The following is a 19,582-nucleotide window of genomic DNA, read 5'->3' as shown; positions in this document are numbered from 1 at the left end:
ATAAGTTTATTAAGCAAATAAATAAAAACAAAGCTTTACAAACAGACATTCTGAACAAACATTTTTTAGCTTTCTTTTCTTCTTGCAGCTTGAATAAAAGCACATAATGGTGCTTTTAAGTAAGATCAGAGCAGAGCGGGTCGCCCGTAAATGATGCCTGTGCGGTCCCAAAGGGGCTGCAAGGACTAAAATGATATTTAGGCCAGTTAAATCCAGGCCTCCGACGAACAGATGATGCCAGTAATGAGGTCATGTTTTAAAGCTAAAGACTTCTTATTAAGGTGTTAAACTAGAAAATGCACTTTTAACTGAGATTGATAATGAAGTTGCAGACTTTGCTCAACATAAACACTGGAAACAGTGATTTGGGCTCTGCTAAAGCAACACAATCTGCATAAGGACCAACTCTAAAGCTTAGATCTACTGTGAAAACTACAATTATAACCATTTTTTTTTGTGAAAATAACCGGAAGTGCGTTGCTCACTGCGGCTAGCTTTAGTAGCGCCGAATTCGTGGGAACAAAATTGTAAATAGCCGGCATTTTGTCAGGTTTTCAACACGTTGGGGATCTAAACTGCTTTCTCCACTGAAAATGTTTCAAATGTTGCTAAAGTTTACAGAGTTTAGAGCTTAAGCGAAATCAGCTTCTGGCCGGCTGATTTCGGCTCGGGCAGGAGCGAAATGCATTGTGGGTAAACGCTCTGCATACTGTCTGATCGATGAGTATGTAGTATGTAAGTATGCAGTATGCAGTATGCGGATTTGAACACAGCCAATGTGTTTGTGTTCGTATTTAAAGGTTTAAAAACGCTCTGTTATTTAAAGCACAACATGTTGTATTTAAAATGACTACCAGAGGGCGAAAAAGTCCACTTTTTTCACCATTTAAAGCTTCCAGATGCCTGAAAAGAGCAGAACAGCATCCACTGTGTCAGGTTGATGTGTTTAACACACCTAAAGAAGCCACCCAGGTGCCTGTAATACTCACTTATCCACCAAATGTGGACTCACCCGAGGCTGAAAACAATCTGCAACAAATGTTATAAGTGACTTTAAAGGTTCAGCTGCCTGAAAAACCTAGTTTTTAATCTGTTGTTATTAACTCCTCAACCTAAACGCATCGCCTTCCTCCCTGCCTCCGATCCGTCTCCACGGTGCTAGTTGGCAGAGTTGGGGCGGGACTCGTGGATGCTGACCCTCTTGCGCGTGTTGTCGGTGCAGCGCTCCAGGATGAGCTCCGGACTGGGCCGGGGAGGGATGACCGGAGCCTCCTTCTTCGGCTCGCTCTCAGAGCCGGAGCCGGACAGCTCGGGAATGTTGTCTGTCGGCCAGATGCATCAAAAATCAACATGGAACTGTGTCCTGTCAGATTTGCATTAGATAAACAATTTCCTTCCTTACTCTGGTTCTTCCTCTCTCTCAGCGGTGACTTGGCAGAGCTCTTGGAGTTGCTGTGCGGCGAGGCGAAGCGGGCGCCCTTCTGCTGCAGGTACCGGCGGCTGTTCCGGCGGTAGGCCTCCTGGCTGAGCCGCTGGCGGGACTTGTTGTGGATGCTTTTGGCGTTTCTGATGGTGGACCTGAGCCAGAGAGAGGATGCAGAAAACGGGAAAAATGTGCAAACCCCGACTTTACCTCAGAAACTGAATGGTTTCCAACTTAGTAGGGCTGAGCAATTTTATTGATATATATATCAATATTTCGTTTCCCGATAAAGTATCGATTTTTTTATTTAATTTAATTTTTTTTTAATTTAATTTTAATTTTTTTAAAGCAAACTTTATTGAAAAGTCAAACGTTACAATCAGTGAAAACACAAAACATTAGGGTAATACAAAACAATGCTGGGGGGGTCACATCATACAAAACAGTGATAAATTAGTTGATAAAAATGTTGTATAAAGTGCATAGCTCTCACGTTTGTGACATGTTCGTTTGTTACATTTTAATTACTGATATTTTATTTTTCTTATTTCTTTCTTGTTGTTTAAAATTTAAATCATGCTTTTTATTTCTACTGTTTTAATGTCTCTGTAAAGCACTTTGAATCGCCTTGTAGTTGAATTGTGCTATACAAATAAACTTGCCTTGCCTTGCCGTTTGTCTGGTGGTGTTGTCCTTCCGGTTCAAAGGTCGGACCACCGGTCCAATCAGCGACGATTAATGTCAAATCAAACCGTCCCTTATTTTTACCCCAGAAAATGATGTAAGTGTATCGAATCGAATCGAATCGTATCGTATAGAATCGTATTGTATCGTATTGTATCGTATTGTATCGTATTGTATCGTATTGTATCGTATCGTATCAAATCGTATAGAATCGTATCATATCGAATCGTATCATATCGAATCGTATCATATCATATCGCATCGTATCGAATCGCATCGTATCGAATCGCATCGTATCGAATCGCATCGTATCGAATCGCATCGAATCGCATCGTATCAAATCGCATCGTATCAAATCGCATCGTATCAAATCGCATCGTATCGAATCGCATCGTATCGAATCGTATCATATCGTATCGAATTGTATCGAATCGATTCATTTTGAATCGCATCGAATCGTATCATATCGAATCGCATCCAATTGTATCGTATCGTATGGAATCGCATGGAATCGTATGGAATCGTATGGAATCGTATAATATCGAATCGCATCGAATCGAATCGTATCGTATAGAATCGTATTGTATCGTATTGTATCGTATTGTATGGTATTGTATCGTATTGTATCGTATTGTATCGTATCGTATCAAATCGTATAGAATCGTATCATATCGAATCGTATCATATCGAATCGTATCATATCATATCGCATCGTATCGAATCGCATCGTATCGAATCGCATCGTATCGAATCGCATCGTATCGAATCGCATCGAATCGCATCGTATCAAATCGCATCGTATCAAATCGCATCGTATCAAATCGCATCGTATCGAATCGCATCGTATCGAATCGTATCATATCGTATCGAATTGTATCGAATCGATTCATTTTGAATCGCATCGAATCGTATCATATCGAATCGCATCCAATTGTATCGTATCGTATGGAATCGCATGGAATCGTATGGAATCGTATAATATCGAATCGCATCGAATCGAATCGTATCGTATAGAATCGTATTGTATCGTATTGTATCGTATTGTATCGTATTGTATCGTATCGTATCAAATCGTATAGAATCGTATCATATCGAATCGTATCATATCGAATCGTATCATATCATATCGCATCGTATCGAATCGCATCGTATCGAATCGCATCGTATCGAATCGCATCGTATCGAATCGCATCGAATCGCATCGTATCAAATCGCATCGTATCAAATCGCATCGTATCGAATCGCATCGTATCGAATCGTATCATATCGTATCGAATTGTATCGAATCGATTCATTTTGAATCGCATCGAATCGTATCATATCGAATCGCATCCAATTGTATCGTATCGTATGGAATCGCATGGAATCGTATGGAATCGTATAATATCGAATCGCATCGAATTGTATCGTATCGTATGGAATCGTATGGAATCGTATCGTATAGAATCGTATTGTATCGTATTGTATCGTATTGTATCGTATTGTATCGTATTGTATCGTATTGTATCCAATCGTATCCAATCGAATAGAATCGAATGATTTCAAATCGTATCATATCAAATCGTATAGAATCGTATCATATCGAATCGTATCATATCGAATCGTATCATATCATATCGCATCGTATCGAATCGCATCGTATCGCATCGCATCGTATCGAATCGCATCGTATCGAATCGCATCGTATCGAATCGCATCGAATCGCATCGTATCAAATCGCATCGTATCGAATCGCATCGTATCGAATCGCATCGAATCGCATCGTATCGCATCGCATCGTATCGAATCGCATCGTATCAAATCGCATCGTATCAAATCGCATCGTATCGAATCGCATCGTATCGAATCGTATCGTATCGTATCGTATCGAATCGTATCGTATCGTATCGTATCGAATTGTATCGAATCGATTCGTTTCGAATCGCATCGAATCGTATCATATCGAATCGCATCCAATTGTATCACATCGTATCCAATTGTATGGAATTGTATGGAATTGTATGGAATCGTATAATATCGAATCGCATCGAATTGTATCGAATTGTATCGTATCTTATGGAATCGTATGGAATCGTATTGAATCGCATCGAATTGTATCGTATCGTATCCAATCGTATGGAATCGTATCCAATCGTTTCGAATCGTTTCGAATCGTATCGCATCGTTTCGAATCGCATCGAATCGCATCGAATCGCATCGAATCGCATCGAATCATATCGTATCGAATCATATCGTATCGAATTGTACCGTATTGAATCGTATCGTATAGAATCGAATCGTATCGTATCGTATCGTATCGAATCGAATCGTATCGAATCGTTTCGCATCGAATCGTTTTGCATCGAATAGTATCCAATCGTATCCAATCGTATCCAATCGTATCGTAGCGAATCGTATCGTATAGAATCGAATCGTATCGTATCGAATCGTATCGAATCGTATCGAATCGTATCGTTAGATTAGTGTATCCCCAGTGGAAACGTTAATGTTTAAGGAGTGAGCTTTTAATGCTTGGTGTTGGAAGCTCTCTGTTTTGGTTCCTTTTAAAAGCCTTGTGTCTCTAATCGTCATAGAAACAGATGCATGAGCATGAGTATTGTATCGTATTGTATTGTATTGTATTGTATTGTATTGTATCGTATTGTATCGTATTGTATCCAATCGTATCCAATCGAATAGAATCGGATGATTTCAAATCGTATCGTATCAAATCGTATCGAATCGTATCGTATCATATCGAATCGTATCATATCATATCGAATCGTATCGTATCGTATCGAATCGCATCGTATTGAATCGCATCGTATCGAATCGCATCGTATCGAATCGCATCGTATCGAATCGCATCGTATCAAATCACATCGTATTGAATCGCATCGTATCGAATCGTATCATATCGAATCGTATCGAATTGTATCGAATTGTATCGAATTGTATCGAATCGATTCGTATCGCATCGTTTCAAATCGCATCGAATCGTATCATATCGAATCGCATCCAATTGTATCGTATCGTATGGAATCGCATGGAATCGTATGGAATCGTATTATATCGAATCGCATCGAATTGTATCGTATGGAATCGTATGGAATCGTATCGTATCCAATCGTATGGAATCGTATCCAATCGTTTCGAATCGTTTCGATTCGTATCGCATCGTTTCGAATCGAATCGTATCATATCATATCGAATCGTATCATATCATATCGAATCGTATCGTATCGTATCGAATCGCATCGTATCGAATCGCATCGTATCGAATCGCATCGTATCGAATCGCATCGTATCGAATCGCATCGTATCGAATCGTATCGAATCGCATCGTATCGAATTGCATCGTATCGAATCGTATCGTATCGTATCGAATTGTATCGAATCGAATCGATTCGTTTCGAATCGCATCGAATCGTATCATATCGAATCACATCCAATTTTATTGTATCGTATCCAATCGTATGGAATCGTATAATATCGAATCGCATCGAATTGTATCGTATCGTATGGAATCCTATGGAATCGTATGGAATCGTATCGTATCATATCGAATCTCATCGAATTGTATCGTATCGTATCCAATCGTATGGAATCGTATCCAATCGTTTCGAATCGTTTCGAATCGTATCGCATCGTTTCGAATCGCATCGAATCACATCGAATCATATCGTATCGAATCATATCGTATCGAATTGTACCGTATCGAATCGTATCGAATCGTATAGAATCGAATCGTATCGTATCGTATCGTATCGAATCGTTTCGCATCGAATCGTTTCGCATCGAATCGTTTTGCATCGAATAGTATCCAACCGTATCCAATCGTATCCAATCGTATCGTAGCGAATCGTATCGTATAGAATCGAATCGTATCGAATCGTATCGTTAGATTAGTGTATCCCCAGTGGAAACGTTAATGTTTAAGGAGTGAGCTTTTAATGCTTGGTGTTGGAAGCTCTCTGTTTTGGTTCCTTTTAAAAGCCTTGTGTCTCTAATCGTCATAGAAACAGATGCATGAGCATGAGTATTGTATCGTATTGTATCGTATTGTATCCAATCGTATCCAATCGAATAGAATCGGATGATTTCAAATCGTATCGTATCAAATCGTAAAGAATCGTATCATATCGAATCGTATCATATCATATCGAATCGTATCGTATCGTATCGAATCGTATCGTATCGTATCGAATCGCATCGAATCGTATTGTATCGAATCGCATCGTATCAAATCACATCGTATTGAATCGCATCGTATCGAATCTTATCATATCGAATCGTATCGAATTGTATCGAATTATATCGAATCGATTCGTATCGCATCGTTTTGCATCGAATAGTATCCAACCGTATCCAATCGTATCGTAGCGAATCGTATCGTATAGAATCGAATCGTATCGTATCGAATCGTATCGAATCGTATCGAATCGAATCGTATCGAATCGTATCGAATCGTATCGAATCGTATCGAATCGAATCGTATCGAATCGAATCGTATTGAATCGTATCGAATCGTATCGAATCGAATCTTATCAAATCGTATCGAATCGTATCGCTAGATTAGTGTATCCCCAGTGGAAACGTTAATGTTTAAGGAGTGAGCTTTTAATGCTTGGTGTTGGAAGCTCTATGTTTTGGTTCCTTTTAAAAGCCTTGTGTCTCTAATCGTCATAGAAACAGATGCATGAGCTCACCTGCGTGGTGGAGGTTTCTGTCCCTGCAGGTTCAGCCGCCCTGCTTCGGCTTTCTTTCCGGCCTTCTGCAGGAACATGGAGGGGAAATGACCCGTCTCGTCTCCTTTCCTGCACCAAACACCACGAACAGCTCAGTTAGCTTAGACGCTACTCCTGTAAGAACAACTTCCACTGAGCTGCAGGCAGCTGGCGTTCCAGAGGAGATATTAGACAGCGTGCGGTTCATGGTGACTGTGTGCGTGGATGACCCCGTACCTGACGACCCACCACCCGTCCAGCAGCTTGTGAATGACCTCCACGGTCTCACCCAGGTCCAGGGAAATCTCGTCGTCCTGCTCGGCCTTGTAGGCGTGGCCGGTGACGTGCAGCTCTCCTGCAGAGACGCTTCACATAAACACACGTGCACTCCAGGAAATAGACACCAGCGTTCACCACACGACGCACAAGACTCGCCTTCGTAGTTGGGGTCGGCCTCCTCGGCCTCCTCTGGGCCGTCCAGAGGCTCCAGGTAGGACGCAGGAACCCATCCTCGTTTGGACTCGCACTGGCAGAACCACCAACCTGAACCAACCGTAACACGTAATATTTAAGTAAAAGTGGCTGCAGTGAAGAAAAAAATCAAATGTGTGGGGAAAGAAAATGTTTAAAAACAACCACAGCTGACCAACAGAACAGAAACAGACCCCTCATCTGACCCTGGTCTGGGTCTGAAGGCTCAAAGAGCCAAAGACATCCGGCTTTCTGAAGTTCAACTGAAGGCAGTCACCTGGTAAGATGTCCGTACGTGAAAATAAACAGTGCAAATATCATTTTAGGTTTCTGTCCATTCATTTTTACACGTGTGGATCCATCACCTCCATCATTTTATATCAAATATTCTATTTGAAAAGCTGCTTATAGGCTTGTTCCAACCTGTTTCTACTCATCATAATGATGCTCACAACACAGAGAGTAATGTGATGGACCACTGCAACAAGGACAATGTTGGGAACTAAATGTACTTAATAGGGCTGGGCGAGTTAACTGGTTATTATTTAATGTCAATAAATATTTTATCGCGCATTAACGCAGGTTTTTTTTTCTTATTTTTTGGGGCTTTTGTGCCTTTAATGGATAGGAAAGTTCAGAGAGACAGGAAGCAGGGGGCACAACATGCAGCACAGGGCCGTCCGATGCGGAACTTGAACCGGGGCCAGCTGCAGCGAGGACTATAGCCTCTTGTATATGGGGCGCCTGCTCAACCCACTACGCCACGGACCACCCCTGTTTTATTATTTATTTTATTATTGTAAAAGTTAAAAAAAAAGGACGTTTTCCTGCCAGAACAGGAAAACTGATAATAATCCTAACCAAGCAGCTGGATGTTGTGAGCTGGAAATGAAAATAAAACCTAGATTTCCCTCTGAAATGTAGAATAAATGTATGAAGCAGCATTAGATGGGAAGGTCAGATTGTTTTAAGAATATCAGTCAATGTCTCAGAAAATGAGATTAATATTTTGTGTGTCTTTTAATATGTGAATCAAATAAAAAGCAAACGTTTAAAGTAATACAATGTAACTTCTCAAAAAGCCCATTATGGAGCTCCCCCTACAGGCTTGGAGGTAATGTACGGTTACACTGTCGTAAATACAACACCCTTTCGCTTTCACTTTTCACCTTTGTTGACGAACCGGCGAGGAGTCAGAAGGTGCAAGCTATGTCGACCGAGAAGGTAAGAGTAATCAAATGTACCTGGGAGCGTGAGAGGGGTCTATTTGTTTTTGCGGTAGGTGTGCCAGAAAGCAAGTCGAAGGACTTCCGCTCAGCTCCCGGGCCGGTCCAGCAAAGTTACATCGTGCAGTTATTCCAACTCAGACCCCCAAAGGGCATAGGAGACAGGCCAATGGTAATATTAAAACTCATTCTAGCCGCACAATTTTTTTCAAGCTGTTATTTTAAGGTAGAAATGTTACATAGTATTGCTTTAAGCTTAATTTCAGACACGCATCTTTTAAATCTTTGCGAACGTAAATTCCTGGAGTCTCACCGTTCTGATTTTTCTCCACAATCTCCACCAGGTTGCCGCTGTGCAGGTGGATCTCGTGTTTGGTCGTCTTTTCGAAGTCCGCCACCACTCTGTAGGTGTCCAGGATGATGGGCCCTGAAATCTCTGAGAGGAGAAGCAAAGCCGTAAAAATAAAGGACTATTCCTCACAATTAAACTCTTTAAAGATGCAACAGACGTGATGAATTAGAGGTCCGTACCTGAAGCGGTGCCTCTGGCCAGCTCTCTGGACACCACAAACGTCTCGTTTCTCTTGAGTCTGAGGATGAAATCATCAGTTTTCATGTGTCCTATGGGCAGCACGCAGTTCACAGAGCTGTTGCTGAGCTTTACTGAACTTGTGATATACTGACGTGTTTGGCGCAGGAGGGTTTTCGTCCTCCGGTCGGACCTTGAAGAAGGCGGAGAGGTGTTTGCAGCGGGAGATGTGAGGCGGCAGGTTCACCAACGAGTGGCAGTACTCAGCCAGGGTGGTCTTCCTGGTTTCCCTCGACTTCTGGGTGTCCACCCACCGCGGAGCTGAGGACGCAAACACAAGCAGCTCCAGTTAAGCTCCAGCTCGGGCCTGTGGGAGGTGCGGGTGCATGTAAGCACAGCCTGATTCACTGAGCAGACGCTGTCTGTCAGCGACTGAAAATAAAAAAAAATACTTTTTCGTTATGGTTGGTGACCTTTCCTCTTCCAGTGCTCCTCTCTCCTGTGGAGATCCTCAAGGATCTATTCTTGGCCCCATGGGCGTCGCACCCGTGGGGGATGGGGGTGTTTCGACACCCCCACTTTTACAGCAAGATGATTACACTTTTTTGAATTTTCAATGACCAAATAAAGTTTTAACAAATCATAAAATGTGTTTTAAAGACTCTGTACCCTCTTTAGAATAAATATATCCAGATTTGAGCAGTGTAACTATTGTAGTTTCCACACAGGATCCAGTTTAGGGTGACCAAAATGCAAAAAAAATGCAGTAAAATGGCCCTGTTCTGCATTTTCACAAATCAGAAAAAGATTTCACAAATCCCAAAAAAGGTTTTAATGAATCTACAGCCTCTTTAGAATAATTCCATCCAAATTTGAGCAGTGTAACAATTGTAGTTTCCACACAGGACCTAGATTAGGGTGATCAAAATGTAAAAAAATGCAGTGAAATGGCCCTTTATGCCCATCCATTTAATTCGCGAATCGGATGCCAACTTCAGCGTCGTGTCTATGGGCTTGGTGTGGCGCTCATGTGCCACCCCTGGAACACCCCCACATTTAAAATCACTGCTCCACCCCTGCTTGGCCCTATCCTCTATTGTACATGCTACCACTTGGGTCAGTTATAGCCAGGCACAACTTTTCTGTCCACTGTTATGCAGACAATTTACACATTTATCTACCATTGAAGCCAAATAGTAACGGTGCACAATGTTCTGTGTTTAATTGTTTTGCGGATATTAAGCAGTGGTTGGCCCAAAATTTTCTTCATTTAAATGATGACAGAACTGAATGCATTGTGTTTGGGGACACTGTGACGGCTGGCTTTGGCACCTCGTCTTCAAAGCTTAGTTCAACCGGCAGAAATCTGGGAGTGACCTTTGACCTTTGATCTGAGGTTGGACAAACAAATTAACAATGTCGTCAGGACTAGTTTTTTCCAGTTGCGTCTCCTGGCCAAAGTTCAAATGTTTTTAAGTCGTCATGACCTTGAGAAAGCCATCCATGCCCATATAAATTCAAGGTCAGACTATTGCAATGCGCTTTATGTGGGCGTCTCCCAGTCTTCTCTCAGCCGCCTTCAGCTGGTGCAGAACGCTGCTGCCCGTCTTTTAACCAACACCAACAGACGTGTGCACATCACTCCTGTTCTTAACTCCCTCCTTTGGCTTCCTGGCCTTTAGAGAACTGATTTTAAACTTTTAATGTTTGTTTTTAAAGCTCTTAACGGCCTCGCCCCATCGTATTTATCTGAGCTTTTAACAGTCCTGATAGAGCTCTGAGGTCAGCAGATCAGTTTCTGCTGGAAGTGCCCAGGTCAGAATACAAACCCTGGGGTGACCGAGCCTTTTCCCAAAGCTGCCCCCAGGCTCTGGAATAAGCCCCCCGTCCAGCTGCGTCTTATTTCTGACCTGGGCCTCTTCAAATCTAGGTTAAAATCCTACTTATTTAGGATTGCTTTTAATACCCAGTAGTATGATGACACTTTTATCTTATTTTACCTTAATCGATTTTGTTGTATTCTATTGCTTTCACTTTTCTTTTATTGTTTTTACTTCTTCTTCTCTTTATTTATTACCTGTGCACTTTGGTACACCGTAAGGATTGTCTGTAAAGGGCTGTATAAATAAAATACATTTACTGTGACGGTGATTCTGTCAGATCAGGCTGTGGTTATAAAATCAGGATTTTATTAGAGCAGAGCGGCCGTCTGGAAACGCTTTAAGTGAGTTTTCAGCCCCAGTTTCTGACAAAAGAAACAGGAAAATAAGCAGACTTACTGGGACCTTAACATACTCTTTACTGTTTTTACAAAGAGATGTAAAAGATGTAACTTTGGAGCATGAACAGAGCACTGAGGACCATTTGAGCCCAGCACAGCGTGCACATGCAGGACAACTGGATCCCTGAAGCCTTATCTGCTTATGTTTGTTCAGAACCAGTTCAGATATAAGTTGAACCATAAAAAGAAGCCATGAGAGCGTCATGGATCAATCAGACGTTCATAATACTGTAAATGACAGATTTATGGTCAGAAAATGAATGTAAAATCAGCAGAATTCTCTGATATTTCAGCTGTAAATCAGCGTTTTCTTTGTCTGACGGCCAGCTGTGGTGTTCGTGGAGCTGCCGGTGAACTCAGAGAGCTTTGTGAAGCCTCCTCTTTGCCTCACAGTTGCATCAGGACGGAGGCTTCGTCTTCTTCGTGTTTGGTAACCAAACGTTTCACAAAGGGAGTGTGCAACGCTGCACTTCTGTTTTCATCAGAAACGGCCTTGAGAGTTTGAACAGGAACAGAAAAACGGCGTTTATGGAGGCTTGAATCTGCACAATCCTTTCATCACACACCTGGCTGTCGGGGAAAAGGGAAACTAACCAAACTCAAACCAGGGAAAAGGGAAACTAACCAAACTCAAACCGGGGAAAAGGGAAACTAACCAAACTCAAACCAGGGAAAAGGGAAACTAATCAAACTCAAACCAGGGAAAAACCCACAAAAACTCTGTAAAATTACAACTTTTGGACATTTCAGCGTCACTTCTGTTTCTTGTTCTTGGTTCACCTGCAGGGTGGTGCTAATCTGAAGACTTTAAATTCAGCATCACTGCTAGATATCTGTCTTTTTGGGATAATGTTGGTGCAACTATACTTTTTGACCTTTTTGCCATTTATGTTTGCAAATCATAAGTTCTATCAATTTAGTTTTCTTTGGGCAGTTAGAATATACTTTAGTTTGGAATCAAAATCTGTAATAAATTTTTATATTTGAAATTGTTTAGATTATTTTGGTAACTTTTAGACCCTCCCATTAATTAGAGAGATTAAGGCGAGACACTACAGGTGAATAGGGTAATATTTTAAAATAATAGATATCACCATGAAACTTCCTCAGTTGATTACTTATATAAGTATGAAAAAAAAGTACTACAAGTTTTAGAAATTTGTATGTTTAATTATGCAAATTAGGCATTATCTCATTAAATATGCGCAAAGTTACATATATTTCCGGAAGATAGATCTGAACATATGAAAAAGCCAGGTGCAAAATTATTTTTTCATTTTGTTTACACACAAAATGAAAAGAAAATTACAGAGGGATTTCAGGATATCTGCTTTCATTTCCTATGAAATCAAAATATACTGCACATAGCCTAAAAAACATTTTTATTATAATGTCACATAAATCAGGCCAGGAATGATTTATCAACAAATCCTTCTATAAATATCTTCAGAATACTGCTAAGTGTATAACTGGAAAGTTTGGTGTTAGTAGGTGCTCCATAGGCTGAGATATTGATAGTGGAAAAATACAAAAACTGATTTTGAGAAAACGGCATTTAAAGATTTAAATAGGGGAATTCATTTCGGTAAATTTGGGTGAAACGTACTGTCACGAGTGAACAAAATGTGATGAAATAAACATTTTAATTTATGTTTTCAACGTTTTCTTTATAGCAGCTTGAAAGAACACATATTGAAAGAGTAGACTGGCCCAAAATCTAAAAATTGACCCCTGCTTGAAAAATCACTGTTTTTGCCTGCCGTGTCTCACCTTAAAGCTGCAGTCTGCAACTCTTTTTCAAGCATAATGCCTGGAACTGTCCGGGGATTCTGAAAGTAGTACATTAAATACCCCAATACAAAAAAAAAAAAGACTTCTCTAGGTCCCCTATATGTCCCGCTAGGTCCCTCCAAAGCCAGCAGGTTTGTTTACAAAATTGCAGACCGGACCGGTAAAAGGTAACCAATCAGGTTTACGAGCTGGGCTCTGCTGCCTGTCAATCACCGATTGTGCACGCGCGATACAAGGTAGGCTCGTCCCCACGCTGATTTATCTGGACTATTGAACTTCCATGATCGCAAATGACAGGTGAGTTGATGAATGAGGAGTCGTGTGGGCGCATCTGGCGTGCACGTCTACGTGCACGAGTTCTCATGTGTTTTGATGGGGCGGGACAGGAAGTTGAATAACTTTTTATTTTTCGGTTAAAAAATAAGCATTTCTTGCATTTTGCGACTACGGAGGTCACCGTTTTCAACTTCAAGCGTTCTGATAGATCATGTAAACTCTTAAAATGCCAAAAAGTAGGACTTTATGTATGACAACAACAAATCCTGCAGACTGCAGCTTTAAGAACACACCGGGGGGGCGTGTTGGAAGAATTTTTTATTTGTCAAATGTTCCGGTGTGAAGACGGGAGGTTTTGATTCTCCAGCATCAATTAGGGCATGAATGTCATTTCTTTTTCTTGGTTGGCCCTGCGCCTTTTAATCAAATTAAAGAGCTCTCGTTCTTTTCGAATTTCTTCCTGCTCCTCCATTTTCAACACAAAATTCGTTTCAGTAGATCCAACCATCCAAGTCCAATTATCCAATCTTCCAAGTCTTTCTGATGTCCAAGTATGTCCAAAATTAATTTTTTTTTTACTTAAAGGGATAGTTCACCTCTTTTGACATGAAGCTGTATGACATCCCATATCAGCAACATCATTTATGAACATTTTCTTACCCCCTGCTGCGTCCTGCCTGCTGTGTAGACCGTGCAGACCGAAGTGCAGACCGAAGTGCAGACCGAAGTGCAGACCGAAGTGCAGACCGAAGTGCAGACCGAAGTGCAGACCGAAGTGCAGACCGAAGTGCAGACCGAGCAGCGATACGAAGGGAGAGAAAATAGAGCCAAGCGAAGTGAGGTCTGACTTTTTCCTGGAGAACGATTTTGTGATGCAAATGTATTACTCTTTTGAACGCATATTTTTTTGAGAAGTAAAACGCTTTATTTTTTAAACCCCAGCCAACTAGCCGGACTACCTTCATCAACACCAAAACGAGGCTGGAACTCGGCTCACAGGACGCAGCAGGGGGTAAGAAGATGTTCATAAATGATGTTGCTGATATGGGATGTCATACAGCTTCATGTCAAAAGAGGCGAACTATCCCTTTAAGCTGATTTCAAACAGATTTAAAAGTCATTTTCTGTAAAAAGTTACAAATCTTTTGACACACAATCCTGTGGTTGTTACGGTACTTTACCGTAACACTGCGCCCAGTGATTTGGGTTTCAAAGAGGTGACTCTAACTTTATTGAATTTTCTTTGATGATACGAATGTTCTTTGTTTGTCTTCATCTCTTATTTTGTCAGTTCTGTGCATGAATTTATCTTCTGCTGTAGCTCAGAAGCCACATTTTTTCAGCCTCGTTTCACTTAGCAGAAAAAGAGAAGTTGAGTCGACCTCATGTGTTTGGTAATCGCAGGTGCTTCCTGAAAGGTTTCACACTGCTAAAATGTTCCTTCTGCATTCATCAACCAGGGAAGCGAGCCCAGATTTGACTGTTTTATCTGCAAAATAGAGCAAATTCTAGTTGTGTTTTTACCTGGTAGTGAAGGGATGATTCTGTCCCTCTTCTCTATTTGACCAGACTCGATGGGAAACATGTCCTTCAGCGCTTTCTGTGAGCAAAATGTGAAACATTTCAGGCCTCAGATATAAATATCGGACCCTTTGAGGGGGGCCAGACGACCTAAATCAGCAGAGGAACTCACGTGGAATGTGTGGATTTCAGGATACGTCCTGTAGATCAGCTTCTCTGTGAGGTCGCTCCATTTCACCATCAGCATGTACACCTGCACACACGCCAACATTTCATCTCATTTACATCGATAAATAAGTCTCTCGCTCATCTTTGACTCAGTGCCTCTGGGTATGTTGGAAAATGTCTCTGAATTTAAGGATTTTAAAAGGATTTCAGGCAGAAGTGTAGAAGTTTGCAGCCTTACGAAGTGCTGACTTGGAAAGAAGCGTTTCTCGAAGCCCAACAGCTCCACATGCCTGACGTAGATCTGCTCCATGCTGAGACTGACGGGTCCAACTGGGGTAAAAGCAGCAGACGGCGGGATAAAGCACTCTGTTCAGCGTGTCATCAACGCGCCACGAGAGCTCAGTTCCTCTTTACTGCTCTTTAATACTTCATCAGAGGAAACCCAGGAAGGAAACAGAAGCTTTCACTTCCCAAATGTAAAAATATAATCATAATAATGATAAAAATCCATTATCAGAGGCTCTCGGTCTGCTTCTAAACTACTAAAGAAGCAGATTTTAGTGGGATGAAAGAGACTGAACCAACCACAGGGTTGTGCGACAAAAGATTTGTGACTTTTTACAGGATTTCAGAAGAAACTGACTTTTAAATCTGTTTGAAATCACGTTAAGTAACGTTTAAATTAGGGCTGGGCAAGTTAACTCGTTTTTATCGCGTTAACGCATTAATCATTTAACGTCGATAAATATTTTATCGCGCATTAATCATGTTTTTAATTCAAATTAAATTAAATCAAATAAATTTTTTAGGGCTTTTGTGCCTTTAATGGATAGGAAAGTTCAGAAAGACAGGAAGCAGGGGGCAGAGAGAGGGGGAACAACGCAGCACGCAGTTTTATATCAAATATTCTATTTAAAAAGCTGCTTATACGCTTATTCCAACCTGTTTCTACTCATCATTATGATGCTCAGAACACAGAGAGTAATGTGACGGACCACTGCAACAAGGGCAATGTTGGGAACTAAATGTACTTAATTGTGTATTTTGACAGCTTCCCTAATCGCTGTAATGCTATAAAAAAAAGAACGTTTTCCTGTCAGAATGTACTGAGGGAAAACTGATAATAATCTAAAAATGAAACTAAACTAACTAGATTTCCCTCTGAAATGTAAAATAAATGTATGAAACAACATCAGATGGGAAGTTTAGCACTTTTAATTGATAGATTGTTTTAAGAATATCAGTCAAAGTCTCAGAAAATGAGATTAATATTTTGTGTGTGTTTTAATATGTGAATCAAATAAAAATTAGGGCTGGGCGAGTTAACTCGTTATTATCGCGTTAACTTGTTAATTATTTAACGCGATAAATGTTTTATCGCGCATTAACGCAGGTTTTATTGTTTATTTTATTATTGTAAAAGTCTGTTGCTCACAGGCTTTTATTTTGTAAAAGTCTGTTGCTGTCTGCTGTGGAACAGGAAAAGAAAGTAATCGGCGGATCCACCAAACATGGAGAAGGGTACGGAACTTTTCCTCGGCCATTTTCATTTTAAAGTTCTTCCAGACGGCGGAGTGGACAGAACCAAAGTCATCTGTAAACACTGCCAAGTTGAATTGTCTTCTCAGCTTAGTAGTTCCAGTCTAAAATATCACTTAAAGGCAAAACACACAACTGATAGCAGCAAGTCATTCAAGGAAACAGACAGTGGAGCGAGGCTTCTACATAAAAACTACAGAAAGATGCTGATGTTAAAAGTGTGTTTGCACAACAAATGTTATGGCACTTTCATTCATATGGGAGCACATTTAAAATAAAGCTAAATGCTAAAGGCTATACACTACTTTTTAATTCATTTTTGGATTTTGCGTACAAATGCGATTAATCATGATTAATCAGGGAAATCATGTGATTAATTAGATTAAAAGTTTTAATCGTTGCCCAGCCCTGGATAAAATAAGAACAGGACTGATCAAGTTGTTCTTTCTCAGATTTATTTCATCTTTGTTTGATGCTGAAGAAAGAATAAAAACCTGATTTAACACTGAATAAACCTCCTCAAAGATGTTTTGTTGTCTTCCAACTGAAGCTTTTACAGATGTTTCATCATCTTCAGAGTTTATTTAAAATGTTAAAGAACCTAACTGATCAACACGATCAGCCCACTCCTCCGGCTCCATGTTTACACTCGTTGGAACCTTTAAATAAAACCGAGCTGTTTACTAGAAGTTGGAGCGTCTGTAGTTTCTCTTTGACGGTCAAGTGTGAAGAAATACTGCAAGCGAGGAATTCCCCTCTTAAATCTTTCTCAATTGTTCCGAAGGAGAAACACTGTGTTGAATTTACATCCAGCCCATCATCCCACACTCAAACAGTTTGTCTTCCTTTAATAACGGCTTGGGTCGGCTTTCAGTTGAACTTGTGATTTCCAAATTTTTTGCAACACAAAGAAAGGGGAAGAACTCGATGCAGAAAGAATCAAACGTTGGGGAACTTCCCCTACTGAGGCAACCAGTTGCACATGCCTCTTAAAAATAGGCAGAAAGACACACACTGGAAAAATGCCCCTCCAAAAATAAATAAAAAAACAACAAATACAAGACGTTTTTGCTTGAAATAAGAAAAACAATCTGCCAATGGAACTAGTGAAAATCGGCTTGTCAAGATTTCTTGAAATAAGATGTGATATTTGGGACTTTTGAGCTAAAAGTGATCTTGAAATTAGCTTAAAAACCTCTTCAAATGTCAAAAAAGCTTGTTTCATGTGAAATATGACTCAAAACAATTTGTTTTCAAGACTTTTTCATTTAACAAGATATTCCAGATGTATTGTCTTCAAAAAAGTCTCTATATCTGTCTGAAATAGTACTTGTTAGGCAGTTGTGTCTTATATTAAGTGTAATGAGATATTTTGACTAGAAATTAGACCAATATATGTGGCAAGTCTGGTTGCCACCGTGGGTTCTCCCAACACACTCGCAGAGACAACTTCTTAAGGGTAACTCTTTTATTCACGATGACCGAGGCTATAAGGCAGAATGCAGGAGACGATCGCTGGTTTCCGTGACTCTGGCTTCCGTCCGTTCCGCTGCCTCGATTGGTCATCTCTCCCTCTGCCTGGGCCAGCACGATGTGCAGGTGTGCCAATCATCTCCCCTCCCACCGTCCTCTGAGCCCTTCCCACCTCTCCTCTGCACCTGATGCACCACGCCCCCTCCACAATATACTTGGTAAGACTTTGATTTTTTCCAGTGCATTTTGTTTAGTCTGAAATGAGGAAAAGTTTGTGTTGGGACAGCTTCTTCAGTGTCTTCAGGTCCTTCCAACTCACCTGAGAAAGGATTTAAATATGAGAAAATATTTCAAAGACCATTTAACATCGATTTCATGTGATTTCCACATGATTTCCTCATGATTCAGGAATAGATTTAACCATTTGCATTTAAGGAGTAAATTCAGAGAATGTGTCAGGGAGTGTGGTTTCCCGCCACAGTTCCTGACACATCTTGAGTCACGTTACTGTCAGAAGGAAGACCTGATGAACACATAAACAAATATCACCCGAGAGGCAGAACATTTAACTCCAGATGTTTTTTTGAAATGACAGACAGCTTCGAGTTTAAAGGGATAGTTCGCCTCTTTTGACATGAAGCTGTATGACATCCCATATCAGCAACATCATTTCTGAACATCTTCTTACCCCCTGCTGCGTCCTGTGAGCAGAGTTCCAGCCTCGTTTTGGTGTTGATGAAGGTAGTCCGGCTAGTTGGCTGGGGTTTAAAAAATAAAGCGTTTTGCTTCTCAAAACAATATGCGTTCAACAGAGTAATACATTTGCATCACAAAATGGTTCTCCAGGAAAAAGTCAGACCTCACAATCGCTTGGCCCTATTTTCTCTCCCTTCGTATCACTGCCTGCTGCCGCCTGCCGACAGCCGCGCCTGTTACGGTGTTTGCTGCTTGGAAGCAGGGGACTGCTTGCTCTGCACTTCGGTCTGCACGGTCTACATGTAACGTAGTTAAAAATGCATTTTATTGTTTATTATTTCCAAATTGTATTTATATTTATTTATTTTATTTATCATTTCATGATTATTTTGAGTATTTATGAATTTTATCTCTGAGTTATTTTCATTTACCATTATTTTATACATTTTCCCTGAGTTAATTACACACCTGCACTATGCCCTTTTCGTTGCTCTGGGCTTCTGTTGCCCCTCCGCTCTGCCCTCACAATCCCGTTGTGTTTTGCTGAGGGTAAGTTGTGTGGAAAATACAGCAGTGACATTGTGTTATTTTCTACTGAAACTGAGTCATTTATGTTGAAATATTCGTTGTACATTATTCTCTGTTACATACTTTATGTTTCCAAGCTGTCTTGTGTTACTTTTTACCATTAATATAAGTTATAAGGATGTTTTTAGTTTTGCGTATATGTTTTTGGCGGGATTTATTCATGCAGTTGTGTAGTCCATGTAGCATTAGGTTGCTAGTTTGCACCTCCTG

The 19,582-nt window shown here is 40.6% G+C and overlaps 1 protein-coding gene across 1 annotated transcript; it reads right to left on the bottom strand.

Annotated features, from left to right (window-relative positions):
* On the bottom strand, window positions 1–15,451 carry ncf1 (neutrophil cytosolic factor 1). Its single transcript, XM_075487453.1, has 11 exons — window positions 15,315–15,451; window positions 15,081–15,161; window positions 14,912–14,987; window positions 9,195–9,360; window positions 9,042–9,100; window positions 8,824–8,946; window positions 7,249–7,356; window positions 7,051–7,168; window positions 6,796–6,903; window positions 1,403–1,578; window positions 1–1,322 (listed from the first exon to the last, which is right to left on the bottom strand). The coding sequence occupies exons 1-11, from the start codon at window positions 15,384–15,386 to the stop codon at window positions 1,159–1,161; spliced, it is 1,251 nt and encodes a 416-aa protein (XP_075343568.1). The 5' UTR covers window positions 15,387–15,451; the 3' UTR covers window positions 1–1,158.
* Between the last annotated feature and the right edge of the window lie 4,131 nt (window positions 15,452–19,582).

This window comes from Odontesthes bonariensis, chromosome 16 (assembly GCF_027942865.1).
Source record: "Odontesthes bonariensis isolate fOdoBon6 chromosome 16, fOdoBon6.hap1, whole genome shotgun sequence".
Lineage (NCBI taxonomy): Eukaryota > Metazoa > Chordata > Actinopteri > Atheriniformes > Atherinopsidae > Odontesthes > Odontesthes bonariensis.
Note: the sequence above shows the minus strand (reverse complement) of the source record. Positions and strands in the feature narration are given on the sequence as shown.

What these genes read in the sequence shown, in the direction of transcription:
- ncf1 (XM_075487453.1), bottom strand. Translation starts at nt 15,386, where the DNA reads ATGGAGCAGATCTACGTCAGGCATGTGGAGCTGTTGGGCTTCGAGAAA. An exon ending in CTGAAATCCACACATTCCAC is followed by an intron (nt 14,988 to 15,080) that starts GTGAGTTCCTCT and finishes TTTTGCTCACAG; the next exon opens with AAAGCGCTGAAGGACATGTT. An exon ending in GAGAGAGAGGAAGAACCAGA is followed by an intron (nt 1,323 to 1,402) that starts GTAAGGAAGGAA and finishes TCTGGCCGACAG; the next exon opens with ACAACATTCCCGAGCTGTCC.